At 52.2% G+C, this 22,985-nt stretch overlaps 1 protein-coding gene and 1 long non-coding RNA gene across 4 annotated transcripts in view; one reads left to right on the top strand and one right to left on the bottom strand.

Annotated features, from left to right (window-relative positions):
* The window catches only part of LOC136420653 (uncharacterized), a 541,092-nt gene that overhangs the window by 219,188 nt on the left and 298,919 nt on the right, over positions 1–22,985 (bottom strand). The gene's annotated exons all lie outside the window — the stretch shown is intronic.
* On the top strand, positions 19,826–21,591 carry LOC136420965 (integumentary mucin A.1-like; the record flags this gene model as incomplete). The annotated part of the gene is made up of 2 exons (XM_066408107.1): positions 19,826–20,688; positions 21,514–21,591. Coding segments are annotated over exons 1-2 (573 nt in total), but the record flags the coding sequence as incomplete, so codon positions are not given.

Here is a 22,985-nt window from a genome sequence, read left to right as displayed (position 1 = left end):
ACTCAGCAAACTACACTCTTCACTGGCACAACTACTCCAGGCACAACCCAGACCACAACTCCAGGAACTACAGCTGACATGACAACTACAGGGACATCTGGCCCGAGTACAATCGTCAGTACTTCGGCCACTACCAGTGACACCACATCTCAAGCCACTACATCTCAGCAAACAACAGCGACTGCAGGTCCAACCACAACAGGACCAACGGCACTCTACACTACCACCCAAACGACTCCTGAAGGTACAACTCAACCAACTACCTCGGGACCTACCACTCAAGCTGGGACTGGAAGCACAGTGCTGCCAACAACAGTTACAAGCTTCACTACAACCCAGAGTGCCACTCAAAGCACAACGCAACAAACCACATCCGATACCACGCAAACTACGGCTCCAACCACAAGCCAGGCAACTACCACTCCTGCAACGACAGGAACCACCACAACTCAGCAAACTACACTCTTCACTGGCACAACTACTCCAGGCACAACCCAGACCACAACTCCAGGAACTACAGCTGACATGACAACTACAGGGACATCTGGCCCGAGTACAATCGTCAGTACTTCGGCCACTACCAGTGACACCACATCTCAAGCCACTACATCTCAGCAAACAACAGCGACTGCAGGTCCAACCACAACAGGACCAACGGCACTCTACACTACCACCCAAACGACTCCTGAAGGTACAACTCAACCAACTACCTCGGGACCTACCACTCAAGCTGGGACTGGAAGCACAGTGCTGCCAACAACAGTTACAAGCTTCAGTACAAGCCAGAGTGCCACTCAAAGCACAACGCAACAAACCACATCCGATACCACGCAAACTACGGCTCCAACCACAAGCCAGGCAACTACCACTCCTGCAACGACAGGAACCACCACAACTCAGCAAACTACACTCTTCACTGGCACAACTACTCCAGGCACAACCCAGACCACAACTCCAGGAACTACAGCTGACATGACAACTACAGGGACATCTGGCCCGAGTACAATCGTCAGTACTTCGGCCACTACCAGTGACACCACATCTCAAGCCACTACATCTCAGCAAACAACAGCGACTGCAGGTCCAACCACAACAGGACCAACGGCACTCTACACTACCACCCAAACGACTCCTGAAGGTACAACTCAACCAACTACCTCGGGACCTACCACTCAAGCTGGGACTGGAAGCACAGTGCTGCCAACAACAGTTACAAGCTTCAGTACAACCCAGAGTGCCACTCAAAGCACAACGCAACAAACCACATCCGATACCACGCAAACTACGGCTCCAACCACAAGCCAGGCAACTACCACTCCTGCAACGACAGGAACCACCACAACTCAGCAAACTACACTCTTCACTGGCACAACTACTCCAGGCACAACCCAGACCACAACTCCAGGAACTACAGCTGACATGACAACTACAGGGACATCTGGCCCAAGTACAATCGTCAGTACTTCGGCCACTACCAGTGACACCACATCTCAAGCCACTACATCTCAGCAAACAACAGCGACTGCAGGTCCAACCACAACAGGACCAACGGCACTCTACACTACCACCCAAACGACTCCTGAAGGTACAACTCAACCAACTACCTCGGGACCTACCACTCAAGCTGGGACTGGAAGCACAGTGCTGCCAACAACAGTTACAAGCTTCACTACAACCCAGAGTGCCACTCAAAGCACAACGCAACAAACCACATCCGATACCACGCAAACTACGGCTCCAACCACAAGCCAGGCAACTACCACTCCTGCAACGACAGGAACCACCACAACTCAGCAAACTACACTCTTCACTGGCACAACTACTCCAGGCACAACCCAGACCACAACTCCAGGAACTACAGCTGACATGACAACTACAGGGACATCTGGCCCGAGTACAATCGTCAGTACTTCGGCCACTACCAGTGACACCACATCTCAAGCCACTACATCTCAGCAAACAACAGCGACTGCAGGTCCAACCACAACAGGACCAACGGCACTCTACACTACCACCCAAACGACTCCTGAAGGTACAACTCAACCAACTACCTTGGGACCTACCACTCAAGCTGGGACTGGAAGCACAGTGCTGCCAACAACAGTTACAAGCTTCAGTACAAGCCAGAGTGCCACTCAAAGCACAACGCAACAAACCACATCCGATACCACGCAAACTACGGCTCCAACCACAAGCCAGGCAACTACCACTCCTGCAACGACAGGAACCACCACAACTCAGCAAACTACACTCTTCACTGGCACAACTACTCCAGGCACAACCCAGACCACAACTCCAGGAACTACAGCTGACATGACAACTACAGGGACATCTGGCCCGAGTACAATCGTCAGTACTTCGGCCACTACCAGTGACACCACATCTCAAGCCACTACATCTCAGCAAACAACAGCGACTGCAGGTCCAACCACAACAGGACCAACGGCACTCTACACTACCACCCAAACGACTCCTGAAGGTACAACTCAACCAACTACCTTGGGACCTACCACTCAAGCTGGGACTGGAAGCACAGTGCTGCCAACAACAGTTACAAGCTTCAGTACAAGCCAGAGTGCCACTCAAAGCACAACGCAACAAACCACATCCGATACCACGCAAACTACGGCTCCAACCACAAGCCAGGCAACTACCACTCCTGCAACGACAGGAACCACCACAACTCAGCAAACTACACTCTTCACTGGCACAACTACTCCAGGCACAACCCAGACCACAACTCCAGGAACTACAGCTGACATGACAACTACAGGGACATCTGGCCCGAGTACAATCGTCAGTACTTCGGCCACTACCAGTGACACCACATCTCAAGCCACTACATCTCAGCAAACAACAGCGACTGCAGGTCCAACCACAACAGGACCAACGGCACTCTACACTACCACCCAAACGACTCCTGAAGGTACAACTCAACCAACTACCTCGGGACCTACCACTCAAGCTGGGACTGGAAGCACAGTGCTGCCAACAACAGTTACAAGCTTCACTACAACCCAGAGTGCCACTCAAAGCACAACGCAACAAACCACATCCGATACCACGCAAACTACGGCTCCAACCACAAGCCAGGCAACTACCACTCCTGCAACGACAGGAACCACCACAACTCAGCAAACTACACTCTTCACTGGCACAACTACTCCAGGCACAACCCAGACCACAACTCCAGGAACTACAGCTGACATGACAACTACAGGGACATCTGGCCCGAGTACAATCGTCAGTACTTCGGCCACTACCAGTGACACCACATCTCAAGCCACTACATCTCAGCAAACAACAGCGACTGCAGGTCCAACCACAACAGGACCAACGGCACTCTACACTACCACCCAAACGACTCCTGAAGGTACAACTCAACCAACTACCTCGGGACCTACCACTCAAGCTGGGACTGGAAGCACAGTGCTGCCAACAACAGTTACAAGCTTCAGTACAAGCCAGAGTGCCACTCAAAGCACAACGCAACAAACCACATCCGATACCACGCAAACTACGGCTCCAACCACAAGCCAGGCAACTACCACTCCTGCAACGACAGGAACCACCACAACTCAGCAAACTACACTCTTCACTGGCACAACTACTCAAGGCACAACCCAGACCACAACTCCAGGAACTACAGCTGACATGACAACTACAGGGACATCTGGCCCGAGTACAATCGTCAGTACTTCGGCCACTACCAGTGACACCACATCTCAAGCCACTACATCTCAGCAAACAACAGCGACTGCAGGTCCAACCACAACAGGACCAACGGCACTCTACACTACCACCCAAACGACTCCTGAAGGTACAACTCAACCAACTACCTCGGGACCTACCACTCAAGCTGGGACTGGAAGCACAGTGCTGCCAACAACAGTTACAAGCTTCAGTACAACCCAGAGTGCCACTCAAAGCACAACGCAACAAACCACATCCGATACCACGCAAACTACGGCTCCAACCACAAGCCAGGCAACTACCACTCCTGCAACGACAGGAACCACCACAACTCAGCAAACTACACTCTTCACTGGCACAACTACTCCAGGCACAACCCAGACCACAACTCCAGGAACTACAGCTGACATGACAACTACAGGGACATCTGGCCCAAGTACAATCGTCAGTACTTCGGCCACTACCAGTGACACCACATCTCAAGCCACTACATCTCAGCAAACAACAGCGACTGCAGGTCCAACCACAACAGGACCAACGGCACTCTACACTACCACCCAAACGACTCCTGAAGGTACAACTCAACCAACTACCTCGGGACCTACCACTCAAGCTGGGACTGGAAGCACAGTGCTGCCAACAACAGTTACAAGCTTCACTACAACCCAGAGTGCCACTCAAAGCACAACGCAACAAACCACATCCGATACCACGCAAACTACGGCTCCAACCACAAGCCAGGCAACTACCACTCCTGCAACGACAGGAACCACCACAACTCAGCAAACTACACTCTTCACTGGCACAACTACTCCAGGCACAACCCAGACCACAACTCCAGGAACTACAGCTGACATGACAACTACAGGGACATCTGGCCCGAGTACAATCGTCAGTACTTCGGCCACTACCAGTGACACCACATCTCAAGCCACTACATCTCAGCAAACAACAGCGACTGCAGGTCCAACCACAACAGGACCAACGGCACTCTACACTACCACCCTACCGACTCCTGAAGGTACAACTCAACCAACTACCTCGGGACCTACCACTCAAGCTGGGACTGGAAGCACAGTGCTGCCAACAAAAGTTACAAGCTTCAGTACAAGCCAGAGTGCCACTCAAAGCACAACGCAACAAACCACATCCGATACCACGCAAACTACGGCTCCAACCATAAGCCAGGCAACTACCACTCCTGCAACGACAGGAACCACCACAACTCAGCAAACTACACTCTTCACTGGCACAACTACTCCAGGCACAACCCAGACCACAACTCCAGGAACTACAGCTGACATGACAACTACAGGGACATCTGGCCCAAGTACAATCGTCAGTACTTCGGCCGCTACCAGTGACACCACATCTCAAGCCATTACATCTCAGCAAACAACAGCGACTGCAGGTCCAACCACAACAGGACCAACGGCACTCTACACTACCACCCAAACGACTCCTGAAGGTACAACTCAACCAACTACCTCGGGACCTACCACTCAAGCTGGGACTGGAAGCACAGTGCTGCCAACAACAGTTACAAGCTTCACTACAAGCCAGAGTTCCACTCAAAGCACAACGCAACAAACCACATCCGATACCACGCAAACTACGGCTCCAACCACAAGCCAGGCAACTACCACTCCTGCAACGACAGGAACCACCACAACTCAGCAAACTACACTCTTCACTGGCACAACTACTCCAGGCACAACCCAGACCACAACTCCAGGAACTACAGCTGACATGACAACTACAGGGACATCTGGCCCAAGTACAATCGTCAGTACTTCGGCCGCTACCAGTGACACCACATCTCAAGCCATTACATCTCAGCAAACAACAGCGACTGCAGGTCCAACCACAACAGGACCAACGGCACTCTACACTACCACCCAAACGACTCCTGAAGGTACAACTCAACCAACTACCTCGGGACCTACCACTCAAGCTGGGACTGGAATCACAGTGCTGCCAACAACAGTTACAAGCTTCACTACAAGCCAGAGTTCCACTCAAAGCACAACGCAACAAACCACATCCGATACCACGCAAACTACGGCTCCAACCACAAGCCAGGCAACTACCACTCCTGCAACGACAGGAACCACCACAACTCAGCAAACTACACTCTTCACTGGCACAACTACTCCAGGCACAACCCAGACCACTGCTCCCTTAACTACAGCTGACATGACAACTACAGGGACATCTGGCCCAAGTACAATCGTCAGTACTTCGGCCACTACCAGTGACACCACATCTCAAGCCACTACATCTCAGCAAACAACAGCGACTGCAGGTCCAACCACAACAGGACCAACGGCACTCTACACTACCACCCAAACAACTCCTGAAGGTACAACTCAACCAACTACCTCGGGACCTACCACTCAAGCTGGGACTGGAAGCACAGTGCTGCCAACAAAAGTTACAAGCTTCAGTACAACCCAGAGTGCCACTCAAAGCACAACGCAACAAACCACATCCGATACCACGCAAACTACGGCTCCAACCACAAGCCAGGCAACTACCACTCCTGCATCGACAGGAACCACCACAACTCAGCAAACTACACTCTTCACTGGCACAACTACTCCAGGCACAACCCAGACCACTGCTCCCTTAACTACAGCTGACATGACAACTACAGGGACATCTGGCCCAAGTACAATCGTCAGTACTTCGGCCACTACCAGTGACACCACATCTCAAGCCACTACATCTCAGCAAACAACAGCGACTGCAGGTCCAACCACAACAGGACCAACGGCACTCTACACTACCACCCAAACAACTCCTGAAGGTACAACTCAACCAACTACCTCGGGACCAACCACTCAAGCTGGGACTGGAAGCACAGTGCTGCCAACAAAAGTTACAAGCTTCAGTACAACCCAGAGTGCCACTCAAAGCACAACGCAACAAACCACATCCGATACCACGCAAACTACGGCTCCAACCACAAGCCAGGCAACTACCACTCCTGCAACGACAGGAACCACCACAACTCAGCAAACTACACTCTTCACTGGCACAACTACTCCAGGCACAACCCAGACCACAACTCCAGGAACTACAGCTGACATGACAACTACAGGGACATCTGGCCCAAGTACAATCGTCAGTACTTCGGCCACTACCAGTGACACCACATCTCAAGCCACTACATCTCAGCAAACAACAGCGACTGCAGGTCCAACCACAACAGGACCAACGGCACTCTACACTACCACCCAAACGACTCCTGAAGGTACAACTCAACCAACTACCTCGGGACCTACCACTCAAGCTGGGACTGGAAGCACAGTGCTGCCAACAACAGTTACAAGCTTCAGTACAAGCCAGAGTGTCACTCAAAGCACAACGCAACAAACCACATCCGATACCACGCAAACTACGGCTCCAACCACAAGCCAGGCAACTACCACTCCTGCAACGACAGGAACCACCACAACTCAGCAAACTACACTCTTCACTGGCACAACTACTCCAGGCACAACCCAGACCTCAACTCCAGGAACGACAGCTGACATGACAACTACAGGGACATCTGGCCCAAGTACAATCGTCAGTACTTCGGCCACTACCAGTGACACCACTTCTCAAGCCACTACATCTCAGCAAACAACAGCGACTGCAGGTCCAACCACAACAGGACCAACGGCACTCTACACTACCACCCAAACGACTCCTGAAGGTACAATTCAACCAATTACCTCGGGACCTACCACTCAAGCTGGGACTGGAAGCACAGTGCTGCCAACAACAGTTACAAGCTTCACTACAAGCCAGAGTGCCACTCAAAGCACAACGCAACAAACCACATCCGATACCACGCAAGCTACGGCTCCAACCACAAGCCAGGCAACTACCACTCCTGTAACGACAGGAACCACCACAACTCAGCAAACTACACTCTTCACTGGCACAACTACTCCAGGCACAACCCAGACCACAACTCCAGGAACTACAGCTGACATGACAACTACAGGGACATCTGGCCCAAGTACAATCGTCAGTACTTCGGCCACTACCAGTGACACCACATCTCAAGCCACTACATCTCAGCAAACAACAGCGACTGCAGGTCCAACCACAACAGGACCAACGGCACTCTACACTACCACCCAAACGACTCCTGAAGGTACAACTCAACCAACTACCTCGGGAACTACCACTCAAGCTGGGACTGGAAGCACAGTGCTGCCAACAACAGTTACAACCTTCAGTACAAGCCAGAGTGCCACTCAAAGCACAACGCAACAAACCACATCCGATACCACGCAAACTACGGCTCCAACCACAAGCCAGGCAACTACCACTCCTGCATCGACAGGAACCACCACAACTCAGCAAACTACACTCTTCACTGGCACAACTACCCCAGGCACAACCCAGACCACAACTCCAGGAACTACAGCTGACATGACAACTACAGGGACATCTGGCCCGAGTACAATCGTCAGTACTTCGGCCACTACCAGTGACACCACATCTCAAGCCACTACATCTCAGCAAACAACAGCGACTGCAGGTCCAACCACAACAGGACCAACGGCACTCTACACTACCACCCAAACAACTCCTGAAGGTACAACTCAACCAATTACCTCGGGACCTACCACTCAAGCTGGGACTGGAAGCACAGTGCTGCCAACAACAGTTACAAGCTTCAGTACAACCCAGAGTGCCACTCAAAGCACAACGCAGCAAACCACGTCCGATACCACCCAAACTACGGCTCCAACCACAAGCCAGGCAACTACCACTCCTGCAACGACAGGAACCACCACAACTCAGCAAACCACACTCTTCACTGGCACAACTACTCCAGGCACAACCCAGACCACAACTCCAGGAACTTCAGCTGACATGACAACTACAGGGACATCTGGCCCAAGTACAATCGTCAGTACTTCGGCCACTACCAGTGACACCACATCTCAAGCCACTACATCTCAGCAAACAACAGCGACTGCAGGTCCAACCACAACAGGACCAACGGCACTCTACACTACCACCCAAACGACTCCTGAAGGTACAACTCAACCAACTACCTCGGGACCTACCACTCAAGCTGGGACTGGAAGCACAGTGCTGCCAACAACAGTTACAAGCTTCAGTACAAGCCAGAGTGCCACTCAAAGCACAACGCAACAAACCACATCCGATACCACGCAAACTACGGCTCCAACCACAAGCCAGGCAACTACCACTCCTGCAACGACAGGAACCACCACAACTCAGCAAACCACACTCTTCACTGGCACAACTACTCCAGGCACAACCCAGACCACAACTCCAGGAACTACAGCTGACATGACAACTACAGGGACATCTGGCCCAAGTACAATCGTCAGTACTTCGGCCACTACCAGTGACACCACATCTCAAGCCACTACATCTCAGCAAACAACAGCGACTGCAGGTCCAACCACAACAGGACCAACGGCACTCTACACTACCACCCAAACGACTCCTGAAGGTACAACTCAACCAACTACCTCGGGACCTACCACTCAAGCTGGGACTGGAAGCACAGTGCTGCCAACAACAGTTACAAGCTTCACTACAACCCAGAGTGCCACTCAAAGCACAACGCAACAAACCACATCCGATACCACGCAAACTACGGCTCCAACCACAAGCCAGGCAACTACCACTCCTGCATCGACAGGAACCACCACAACTCAGCAAACTACACTCTTCACTGGCACAACTACTCCAGGTACAACCCAGACCACAACTCCAGGAACTACAGCTGACATGGCAACTACAGGGACATCTGGCCCAAGTACAATCGTCAGTACTTCGGCCACTACCAGTGACACCACATCTCAAGCCACTACATCTCAGCAAACAACAGCGACTGCAGGTCCAACCACAACAGGACCAACGGCACTCTACACTACCACCCAAACGACTCCTGAAGGTACAACTCAACCAACTACCTCGGGACCTACCACTCAAGCTGGGACTGGAAGCACAGTGCTGCCAACAACAGTTACAAGCTTCAGTACAAGCCAGAGTGCCACTCAAAGCACAACGCAACAAACCACATCCGATACCACGCAAACTACGGCTCCAACCACAAGCCAGGCAACTACCACTCCTGCAACGACAGGAACCACCACAACTCGGCAAACTACACTCTTCACTGGCACAACTACTCAAGGCACAACCCAGACCACTGCTCCCTTGACTACAGCTGACATGACAACTACAGGGACATCTGGCCCAAGTACAATCGTCAGTACTTCGGCCACTACCAGTGACACCACATCTCAAGCCACTACATCTCAGCAAACAACAGCGACTGCAGGTCCAACCACAACAGGACCAACGGCACTCTACACTACCACCCAAACGACTCCTGAAGGTACAACTCAACCAATTACCTCGGGACCTACCACTCAAGCTGGGACTGGAAGCACAGTGCTGCCAACAACAGTTACAAGCTTCAGTACAAGCCAGAGTGCCACTCAAAGCACAACGCAACAAACCACATCCGATACCACGCAAACTACGGCTCCAACCACAAGCCAGGCAACTACCACTCCTGCATCGACAGGAACCACCACAACTCAGCAAACTACACTCTTCACTGGCACAACTACCCCAGGCACAACCCAGACCACAACTCCAGGAACGACAGCTGACATGACAACTACAGGGACATCTGGCCCAAGTACAATCGTCAGTACTTCGGCCACTACCAGTGACACCACATCTCAAGCCACTACATCTCAGCAAACAACAGCGACTGCAGGTCCAACCACAACAGGACCAACGGCACTCTACACTACCACCCAAACGACTCCTGAAGGTACAACTCAACCAATTACCTCGGGACCTACCACTCAAGCTGGGACTGGAAGCACAGTGCTGCCAACAACAGTTACAAGCTTCAGTACAACCCAGAGTGCCACTCAAAGCACAACGCAGCAAACCACGTCCGATACCACGCAAACTACGGCTCCAACCACAAGCCAGGCAACTACCACTCCTGCAACGACAGGAACCACCACAACTCAGCAAACCACACTCTTCACTGGCACAGCTACTCCAGGCACAACCCAGACCACAACTCCAGGAACTACAGCTGACATGACAACTACAGGGACATCTGGCCCAAGTACAATCGTCAGTACTTCGGCCACTACCAGTGACACCACATCTCAAGCCACTACATCTCAGCAAACAACAGCGACTGCAGGTCCAACCACAACAGGACCAACGGCACTCTACACTACCACCCAAACGACTCCTGAAGGTACAACTCAACCAACTACCTCGGGACCTACCACTCAAGCTGGGACTGGAAGCACAGTGCTGCCAACAACAGTTACAAGCTTCAGTACAAGCCAGAGTGCCACTCAAAGCACAACGCAACAAACCACATCCGATACAACCCAAACTACGGCTCCAACCACAAGCCAGGCAACTACCACTCCTGCAACGACAGGAACCACCACAACTCAGCAAACTACACTCTTCACTGGCACAACTACTCCAGGCACAACCCAGACCACAACTCCAGGAACTACAGCTGACATGACAACTACAGGGAGATCTGGCCCAAGTACAATCGTCAGTACTTCGGCCACTACCAGTGGCACCACGTCTCAAGCCACTACATCTCAGCAAACAACAGCGACTGCAGGTCCAACCACAACAGGACCAACGGCACTCTACACTACCACCCAAACGACTCCTGAAGGTACAACTCAACCAATTACCTCGGGACCTACCACTCAAGCTGGGACTGGAAGCACAGTGCTGCCAACAACAGTTACAAGCTTCAGTACAACCCAGAGTGCCACTCAAAGCACAACGCAACAAACCACATCCGATACCACGCAAACTACGGCTCCAACCACAAGCCAGGCAACTACCACTCCTGCAACGACAGGAACCACCACAACTCAGCAAACCACACTCTTCACTGGCACAGCTACTCCAGGCACAACCCAGACCACAACTCCAGGAACTACAGCTGACATGACAACTACAGGGACATCTGGCCCAAGTACAATCGTCAGTACTTCGGCCACTACCAGTGACACCACATCTCAAGCCACTACATCTCAGCAAACAACAGCGACTGCAGGTCCAACCACAACAGGACCAACGGCACTCTACACTACCACCCAAACGACTCCTGAAGGTACAACTCAACCAACTACCTCTGGACCTACCACTCAAGCTGGGACTGGAAGCACAGTGCTGCCAACAACAGTTACAAGCTTCAGTACAAGCCAGAGTGCCACTCAAAGCACAACGCAACAAACCACATCCGATACCACCCAAACTACGGCTCCAACCACAAGCCAGGCAACTACCACTCCTGCAACGACAGGAACCACCACAACTCAGCAAACTACACTCTTCACTGGCACAACTACTCCAGGCACAACCCAAACCACTGCCCTCTTGACTATAGCTGACATGACAACTACAGGGACATCTGGCCCAAGTACAATCGTCAGTACTTCGGCCACTACCAGTGACACCACATCTCAAGCCACTACATCTCAGCAAACAACAGCGACTGCAGGTCCAACCACAACAGGACCAACGGCACTCTACACTACCACCCAAACGACTCCTGAAGGTACAAATCAACCAACTACCTCGGGACCTACCACTCAAGCTGGGACTGGAATCACAGTGCTGCCAACAACAGTTACAAGCTTCACTACAAGCCAGAGTTCCACTCAAAGCACAACGCAACAAACCACATCCGATACCACGCAAACTACGGCTCCAACCACAAGCCAGGCAACTACCACTCCTGCAACGACAGGAACCACCACAACTCAGCAAACTACACTCTTCACTGGCACAACTACTCCAGGCACAACCCAGACCACTGCTCCCTTAACTACAGCTGACATGACAACTACAGGGACATCTGGCCCAAGTACAATCGTCAGTACTTCGGCCACTACCAGTGACACCACATCTCAAGCCACTACATCTCAGCAAACAACAGCGACTGCAGGTCCAACCACAACAGGACCAACGGCACTCTACACTACCACCCAAACAACTCCTGAAGGTACAACTCAACCAACTACCTCGGGACCTACCACTCAAGCTGGGACTGGAAGCACAGTGCTGCCAACAAAAGTTACAAGCTTCAGTACAACCCAGAGTGCCACTCAAAGCACAACGCAACAAACCACATCCGATACCACGCAAACTACGGCTCCAACCACAAGCCAGGCAACTACCACTCCTGCATCGACAGGAACCACCACAACTCAGCAAACTACACTCTTCACTGGCACAACTACTCCAGGCACAACCCAGACCACTGCTCCCTTAACTACAGCTGACATGACAACTACAGGGACATCTGGCCCAAGTACAATCGTCAGTACTTCGGCCACTACCAGTGACACCACATCTCAAGCCACTACATCTCAGCAAACAACAGCGACTGCAGGTCCAACCACAACAGGACCAACGGCACTCTACACTACCACCCAAACAACTCCTGAAGGTACAACTCAACCAACTACCTCGGGACCAACCACTCAAGCTGGGACTGGAAGCACAGTGCTGCCAACAAAAGTTACAAGCTTCAGTACAACCCAGAGTGCCACTCAAAGCACAACGCAACAAACCACATCCGATACCACGCAAACTACGGCTCCAACCACAAGCCAGGCAACTACCACTCCTGCAACGACAGGAACCACCACAACTCAGCAAACTACACTCTTCACTGGCACAACTACTCCAGGCACAACCCAGACCACAACTCCAGGAACTACAGCTGACATGACAACTACAGGGACATCTGGCCCAAGTACAATCGTCAGTACTTCGGCCACTACCAGTGACACCACATCTCAAGCCACTACATCTCAGCAAACAACAGCGACTGCAGGTCCAACCACAACAGGACCAACGGCACTCTACACTACCACCCAAACGACTCCTGAAGGTACAACTCAACCAACTACCTCGGGACCTACCACTCAAGCTGGGACTGGAAGCACAGTGCTGCCAACAACAGTTACAAGCTTCAGTACAAGCCAGAGTGCCACTCAAAGCACAACGCAACAAACCACATCCGATACCACGCAAACTACGGCTCCAACCACAAGCCAGGCAACTACCACTCCTGCAACGACAGGAACCACCACAACTCAGCAAACTACACTCTTCACTGGCACAACTACTCCAGGCACAACCCAGACCTCAACTCCAGGAACGACAGCTGACATGACAACTACAGGGACATCTGGCCCAAGTACAATCGTCAGTACTTCGGCCACTACCAGTGACACCACTTCTCAAGCCACTACATCTCAGCAAACAACAGCGACTGCAGGTCCAACCACAACAGGACCAACGGCACTCTACACTACCACCCAAACGACTCCTGAAGGTACAATTCAACCAATTACCTCGGGACCTACCACTCAAGCTGGGACTGGAAGCACAGTGCTGCCAACAACAGTTACAAGCTTCACTACAAGCCAGAGTGCCACTCAAAGCACAACGCAACAAACCACATCCGATACCACGCAAGCTACGGCTCCAACCACAAGCCAGGCAACTACCACTCCTGTAACGACAGGAACCACCACAACTCAGCAAACTACACTCTTCACTGGCACAACTACTCCAGGCACAACCCAGACCACAACTCCAGGAACTACAGCTGACATGACAACTACAGGGACATCTGGCCCAAGTACAATCGTCAGTACTTCGGCCACTACCAGTGACACCACATCTCAAGCCACTACATCTCAGCAAACAACAGCGACTGCAGGTCCAACCACAACAGGACCAACGGCACTCTACACTACCACCCAAACGACTCCTGAAGGTACAACTCAACCAACTACCTCGGGAACTACCACTCAAGCTGGGACTGGAAGCACAGTGCTGCCAACAACAGTTACAACCTTCAGTACAAGCCAGAGTGCCACTCAAAGCACAACGCAACAAACCACATCCGATACCACGCAAACTACGGCTCCAACCACAAGCCAGGCAACTACCACTCCTGCATCGACAGGAACCACCACAACTCAGCAAACTACACTCTTCACTGGCACAACTACCCCAGGCACAACCCAGACCACAACTCCAGGAACTACAGCTGACATGACAACTACAGGGACATCTGGCCCGAGTACAATCGTCAGTACTTCGGCCACTACCAGTGACACCACATCTCAAGCCACTACATCTCAGCAAACAACAGCGACTGCAGGTCCAACCACAACAGGACCAACGGCACTCTACACTACCACCCAAACAACTCCTGAAGGTACAACTCAACCAATTACCTCGGGACCTACCACTCAAGCTGGGACTGGAAGCACAGTGCTGCCAACAACAGTTACAAGCTTCAGTACAACCCAGAGTGCCACTCAAAGCACAACGCAGCAAACCACGTCCGATACCACCCAAACTACGGCTCCAACCACAAGCCAGGCAACTACCACTCCTGCAACGACAGGAACCACCACAACTCAGCAAACCACACTCTTCACTGGCACAACTACTCCAGGCACAACCCAGACCACAACTCCAGGAACTACAGCTGACATGACAACTACAGGGACATCTGGCCCAAGTACAATCGTCAGTACTTCGGCCACTACCAGTGACACCACATCTCAAGCCACTACATCTCAGCAAACAACAGCGACTGCAGGTCCAACCACAACAGGACCAACGGCACTCTACACTACCACCCAAACGACTCCTGAAGGTACAACTCAACCAACTACCTCGGGACCTACCACTCAAGCTGGGACTGGAAGCACAGTGCTGCCAACAACAGTTACAAGCTTCACTACAACCCAGAGTGCCACTCAAAGCACAACGCAACAAACCACATCCGATACCACGCAAACTACGGCTCCAACCACAAGCCAGGCAACTACCACTCCTGCATCGACAGGAACCACCACAACTCAGCAAACTACACTCTTCACTGGCACAACTACTCCAGGTACAACCCAGACCACAACTCCAGGAACTACAGCTGACATGGCAACTACAGGGACATCTGGCCCAAGTACAATCGTCAGTACTTCGGCCACTACCAGTGACACCACATCTCAAGCCACTACATCTCAGCAAACAACAGCGACTGCAGGTCCAACCACAACAGGACCAACGGCACTCTACACTACCACCCAAACGACTCCTGAAGGTACAACTCAACCAACTACCTCGGGACCTACCACTCAAGCTGGGACTGGAAGCACAGTGCTGCCAACAACAGTTACAAGCTTCAGTACAAGCCAGAGTGCCACTCAAAGCACAACGCAACAAACCACATCCGATACCACGCAAACTACGGCTCCAACCACAAGCCAGGCAACTACCACTCCTGCAACGACAGGAACCACCACAACTCGGCAAACTACACTCTTCACTGGCACAACTACTCAAGGCACAACCCAGACCACTGCTCCCTTGACTACAGCTGACATGACAACTACAGGGACATCTGGCCCAAGTACAATCGTCAGTACTTCGGCCACTACCAGTGACACCACATCTCAAGCCACTACATCTCAGCAAACAACAGCGACTGCAGGTCCAACCACAACAGGACCAACGGCACTCTACACTACCACCCAAACGACTCCTGAAGGTACAACTCAACCAATTACCTCGGGACCTACCACTCAAGCTGGGACTGGAAGCACAGTGCTGCCAACAACAGTTACAAGCTTCAGTACAAGCCAGAGTGCCACTCAAAGCACAACGCAACAAACCACATCCGATACCACGCAAACTACGGCTCCAACCACAAGCCAGGCAACTACCACTCCTGCATCGACAGGAACCACCACAACTCAGCAAACTACACTCTTCACTGGCACAACTACCCCAGGCACAACCCAGACCACAACTCCAGGAACGACAGCTGACATGACAACTACAGGGACATCTGGCCCAAGTACAATCGTCAGTACTTCGGCCACTACCAGTGACACCACATCTCAAGCCACTACATCTCAGCAAACAACAGCGACTGCAGGTCCAACCACAACAGGACCAACGGCACTCTACACTACCACCCAAACGACTCCTGAAGGTACAACTCAACCAATTACCTCGGGACCTACCACTCAAGCTGGGACTGGAAGCACAGTGCTGCCAACAACAGTTACAAGCTTCAGTACAACCCAGAGTGCCACTCAAAGCACAACGCAGCAAACCACGTCCGATACCACGCAAACTACGGCTCCAACCACAAGCCAGGCAACTACCACTCCTGCAACGACAGGAACCACCACAACTCAGCAAACCACACTCTTCACTGGCACAGCTACTCCAGGCACAACCCAGACCACAACTCCAGGAACTACAGCTGACATGACAACTACAGGGACATCTGGCCCAAGTACAATCGTCAGTACTTCGGCCACTACCAGTGACACCACATCTCAAGCCACTACATCTCAGCAAACAACAGCGACTGCAGGTCCAACCACAACAGGACCAACGGCACTCTACACTACCACCCAAACGACTCCTGAAGGTACAACTCAACCAACTACCTCGGGACCTACCACTCAAGCTGGGACTGGAAGCACAGTGCTGCCAACAACAGTTACAAGCTTCAGTACAAGCCAGAGTGCCACTCAAAGCACAACGCAACAAACCACATCCGATACAACCCAAACTACGGCTCCAACCACAAGCCAGGCAACTACCACTCCTGCAACGACAGGAACCACCACAACTCAGCAAACTACACTCTTCACTGGCACAACTACTCCAGGCACAACCCAGACCACAACTCCAGGAACTACAGCTGACATGACAACTACAGGGAGATCTGGCCCAAGTACAATCGTCAGTACTTCGGCCACTACCAGTGGCACCACGTCTCAAGCCACTACATCTCAGCAAACAACAGCGACTGCAGGTCCAACCACAACAGGACCAACGGCACTCTACACTACCACCCAAACGACTCCTGAAGGTACAACTCAACCAATTACCTCGGGACCTACCACTCAAGCTGGGACTGGAAGCACAGTGCTGCCAACAACAGTTACAAGCTTCAGTACAACCCAGAGTGCCACTCAAAGCACAACGCAGCAAACCACATCCGATACCACGCAAACTACGGCTCCAACCACAAGCCAGGCAACTACCACTCCTGCAACGACAGGAACCACCACAACTCAGCAAACCACACTCTTCACTGGCACAGCTACTCCAGGCACAACCCAGACCACAACTCCAGGAACTACAGCTGACATGACAACTACAGGGACATCTGGCCCAAGTACAATCGTCAGTACTTCGGCCACTACCAGTGACACCACATCTCAAGCCACTACATCTCAGCAAACAACAGCGACTGCAGGTCCAACCACAACAGGACCAACGGCACTCTACACTACCACCCAAACGACTCCTGAAGGTACAACTCAACCAACTACCTCGGGACCTACCACTCAAGCTGGGACTGGAAGCACAGTGCTGCCAACAACAGTTACAAGCTTCACTACAACCCAGAGTGCCACTCAAAGCACAACGCAACAAACCACATCCGATACCACGCAAACTACGGCTCCAACCACAAGCCAGGCAACTACCACTCCTGCATCGACAGGAACCACCACAACTCAGCAAACTACACTCTTCACTGGCACAACTACTCCAGGTACAACCCAGACCACAACTCCAGGAACTACAGCTGACATGGCAACTACAGGGACATCTGGCCCAAGTACAATCGTCAGTACTTCGGCCACTACCAGTGACACCACATCTCAAGCCACTACATCTCAGCAAACAACAGCGACTGCAGGTCCAACCACAACAGGACCAACGGCACTCTACACTACCACCCAAACGACTCCTGAAGGTACAACTCAACCAACTACCTCGGGACCTACCACTCAAGCTGGGACTGGAAGCACAGTGCTGCCAACAACAGTTACAAGCTTCACTACAAGCCAGAGTGCCACTCAAAGCACAACGCAACAAACCACATCCGATACCACGCAAACTACGGCTCCAACCACAAGCCAGGCAACTACCACTCCTGCAACGACAGGAACCACCACAACTCGGCAAACTACACTCTTCACTGGCACAACTACTCAAGGCACAACCCAGACCACTGCTCCCTTGACTACAGCTGACATGACAACTACAGGGACATCTGGCCCAAGTACAATCGTCAGTACTTCGGCCACTACCAGTGACACCACATCTCAAGCCACTACATCTCAGCAAACAACAGCGACTGCAGGTCCAACCACAACAGGACCAACGGCACTCTACACTACCACCCAAACGACTCCTGAAGGTACAACTCAACCAATTACCTCGGGACCTACCACTCAAGCTGGGACTGGAAGCACAGTGCTGCCAACAACAGTTACAAGCTTCAGTACAAGCCAGAGTGCCACTCAAAGCACAACGCAACAAACCACATCCGATACCACGCAAACTACGGCTCCAACCACAAGCCAGGCAACTACCACTCCTGCATCGACAGGAACCACCACAACTCAGCAAACTACACTCTTCACTGGCACAACTACCCCAGGCACAACCCAGACCACAACTCCAGGAACGACAGCTGACATGACAACTACAGGGACATCTGGCCCAAGTACAATCGTCAGTACTTCGGCCACTACCAGTGACACCACATCTCAAGCCACTACATCTCAGCAAACAACAGCGACTGCAGGTCCAACCACAACAGGACCAACGGCACTCTACACTACCACCCAAACGACTCCTGAAGGTACAACTCAACCAATTACCTCGGGACCTACCACTCAAGCTGGGACTGGAAGCACAGTGCTGCCAACAACAGTTACAAGCTTCAGTACAACCCAGAGTGCCACTCAAAGCACAACGCAGCAAACCACGTCCGATACCACGCAAACTACGGCTCCAACCACAAGCCAGGCAACTACCACTCCTGCAACGACAGGAACCACCACAACTCAGCAAACCACACTCTTCACTGGCACAGCTACTCCAGGCACAACCCAGACCACAACTCCAGGAACTACAGCTGACATGACAACTACAGGGACATCTGGCCCAAGTACAATCGTCAGTACTTCGGCCACTACCAGTGACACCACATCTCAAGCCACTACATCTCAGCAAACAACAGCGACTGCAGGTCCAACCACAACAGGACCAACGGCACTCTACACTACCACCCAAACGACTCCTGAAGGTACAACTCAACCAACTACCTCGGGACCTACCACTCAAGCTGGGACTGGAAGCACAGTGCTGCCAACAACAGTTACAAGCTTCAGTACAAGCCAGAGTGCCACTCAAAGCACAACGCAACAAACCACATCCGATACAACCCAAACTACGGCTCCAACCACAAGCCAGGCAACTACCACTCCTGCAACGACAGGAACCACCACAACTCAGCAAACTACACTCTTCACTGGCACAACTACTCCAGGCACAACCCAGACCACAACTCCAGGAACTACAGCTGACATGACAACTACAGGGAGATCTGGCCCAAGTACAATCGTCAGTACTTCGGCCACTACCAGTGGCACCACGTCTCAAGCCACTACATCTCAGCAAACAACAGCGACTGCAGGTCCAACCACAACAGGACCAACGGCACTCTACACTACCACCCAAACGACTCCTGAAGGTACAACTCAACCAATTACCTCGGGACCTACCACTCAAGCTGGGACTGGAAGCACAGTGCTGCCAACAACAGTTACAAGCTTCAGTACAACCCAGAGTGCCACTCAAAGCACAACGCAGCAAACCACATCCGATACCACGCAAACTACGGCTCCAACCACAAGCCAGGCAACTACCACTCCTGCAACGACAGGAACCACCACAACTCAGCAAACCACACTCTTCACTGGCACAGCTACTCCAGGCACAACCCAGACCACAACTCCAGGAACTACAGCTGACATGACAACTACAGGGACATCTGGCCCAAGTACAATCGTCAGTACTTCGGCCACTACCAGTGACACCACATCTCAAGCCACTACATCTCAGCAAACAACAGCGACTGCAGGTCCAACCACAACAGGACCAACGGCACTCTACACTACCACCCAAACGACTCCTGAAGGTACAACTCAACCAACTACCTCGGGACCTACCACTCAAGCTGGGACTGGAAGCACAGTGCTGCCAACAACAGTTACAAGCTTCAGTACAAGCCAGAGTGCCACTCAAAGCACAACGCAACAAACCACATCCGATACCACCCAAACTACGGCTCCAACCACAAGCCAGGCAACTACCACTCCTGCAACGACAGGAACCACCACAACTCAGCAAACTACACTCTTCACTGGCACAACTACTCCAGGCACAACCCAAACCACTGCCCTCTTGACTATAGCTGACATGACAACTACAGGGACATCTGGCCCAAGTACAATCGTCAGTACTTCGGCCACTACCAGTGACACCACATCTCAAGCCACTACATCTCAGCAAACAACAGCGACTGCAGGTCCAACCACAACAGGACCAACGGCACTCTACACTACCACCCAAACGACTCCTGAAGGTACAAATCAACCAACTACCTCGGGACCTACCACTCAAGCTGGGACTGAAAGCACAGTGCTGCCAACAACAGTTACAAGCTTCAGTACAAGCCAGAGTGCCACTCAAAGCACAACGCAACAAACCACATCCGATGCCACCCAAACTACGGCTCCAACCACAAGCCAGGCAACTACCACTCCTGCAACGACAGGAACCACCACAACTCAGCAAACTACACTCTTCACTGGCACAACTACTCCAGGCACAACCCAGACCACAACTCCAGGAACTACAGCTGACATGACAACTACAGGGACATCTGGCCCAAGTACAATCGTCAGTACTTCGGCCACTACCAGTGACACCACATCTCAAGCCACTACATCTCAGCAAACAACAGCGACTGCAGGTCCAACCACAACAGGACCAACGGCACTCTACACTACCACCCAAACGACTCCTGAAGGTACAACTCAACCAACTACCTCGGGACCTACCACTCAAGCTGGGACTGGAAGCACAGTGCTGCCAACAACAGTTACAACCTTCAGTACAAGCCAGACTGCCACTCAAAGCACAACGCAACAAACCACATCCGATACCACGCAAACTACGGCTCCAACCACAAGCCAGGCAACTACCACTCCTGCAACGACAGGATCCACCACAACTCAGCAAACTACACTCTTCACTGGCACAACTACTCCAGGCACAACCCAGACCACTGCCCTCTTGACTATAGCTGACATGACAACTACAGGGACATCTGGCCCAAGTACAATCGTCAGTACTTCGGCCACTACCAGTGACACCACATCTCAAGCCACTACATCTCAGCAAACAACAGCGACTGCAGGTCCAACCACAACAGGACCAACGGCACTCTACACTTCCACCCAAACGACTCAATCAACTACCTCGGGACCTACCACTCAAGCTGGGACTGGAAGCACAGTGCTGCCAACAACAGTTACAAGCTTCAGTACAAGCCAGAGTGCCACTCAAAGCACAACGCAACAAACCACATCCGATACCACGCAAACTACGGCTCCAACCACAAGCCAGGCAACTACCACTCCTGCAACGACAGGAACCACCACAACTCAGCAAACTACACTCTTCACTGGCACAACTACTCAAGGCACAACCCAGACCACAACTCCAGGAACTACAGCTGACATGACAACTACAGGGACATCTGGCCCAAGTACAATCGTCAGTACTTCGGCCACTACCAGTGACACCACATCTCAAGCCACTACATCTCAGCAAACAACAGCGACTGCAGGTCCAACCACAACAGGACCAACGGCACTCTACACTACCACCCAAACGACTCCTGAAGGTACAACTCAACCAATTACCTCGGGACCTACCACTCAAGCTGGGACTGGAATCACAGTGCTGCCAACAACAGTTACAAGCTTCAGTACAACCCAGAGTGCCACTCAAAGAACAACGCAACAAACCACATCCGATACCACGCAAACTACGGCTCCAACCACAAGCCAGGCAACTACCACTCCTGCAACGACAGGAACCACCACAACTCAGCAAACCACACTCTTCACTGGCACAACTACTCCAGGCACAACCCAGACCACTGCCCTCTTGACTACAGCTGACATGACAACTACAGGGACATCTGGCCCAAGTACAATCGTCAGTACTTCGGCCACTACCAGTGACACCACATCTCAAGCCACTACATCTCAGCAAACAACAGCGACTGCAGGTCCAACCACAACAGG

Source organism: Branchiostoma lanceolatum, chromosome 15, assembly GCF_035083965.1.
Source record: "Branchiostoma lanceolatum isolate klBraLanc5 chromosome 15, klBraLanc5.hap2, whole genome shotgun sequence".
Lineage (NCBI taxonomy): Eukaryota > Metazoa > Chordata > Leptocardii > Amphioxiformes > Branchiostomatidae > Branchiostoma > Branchiostoma lanceolatum.
Note: the sequence above shows the minus strand (reverse complement) of the source record. Positions and strands in the feature narration are given on the sequence as shown.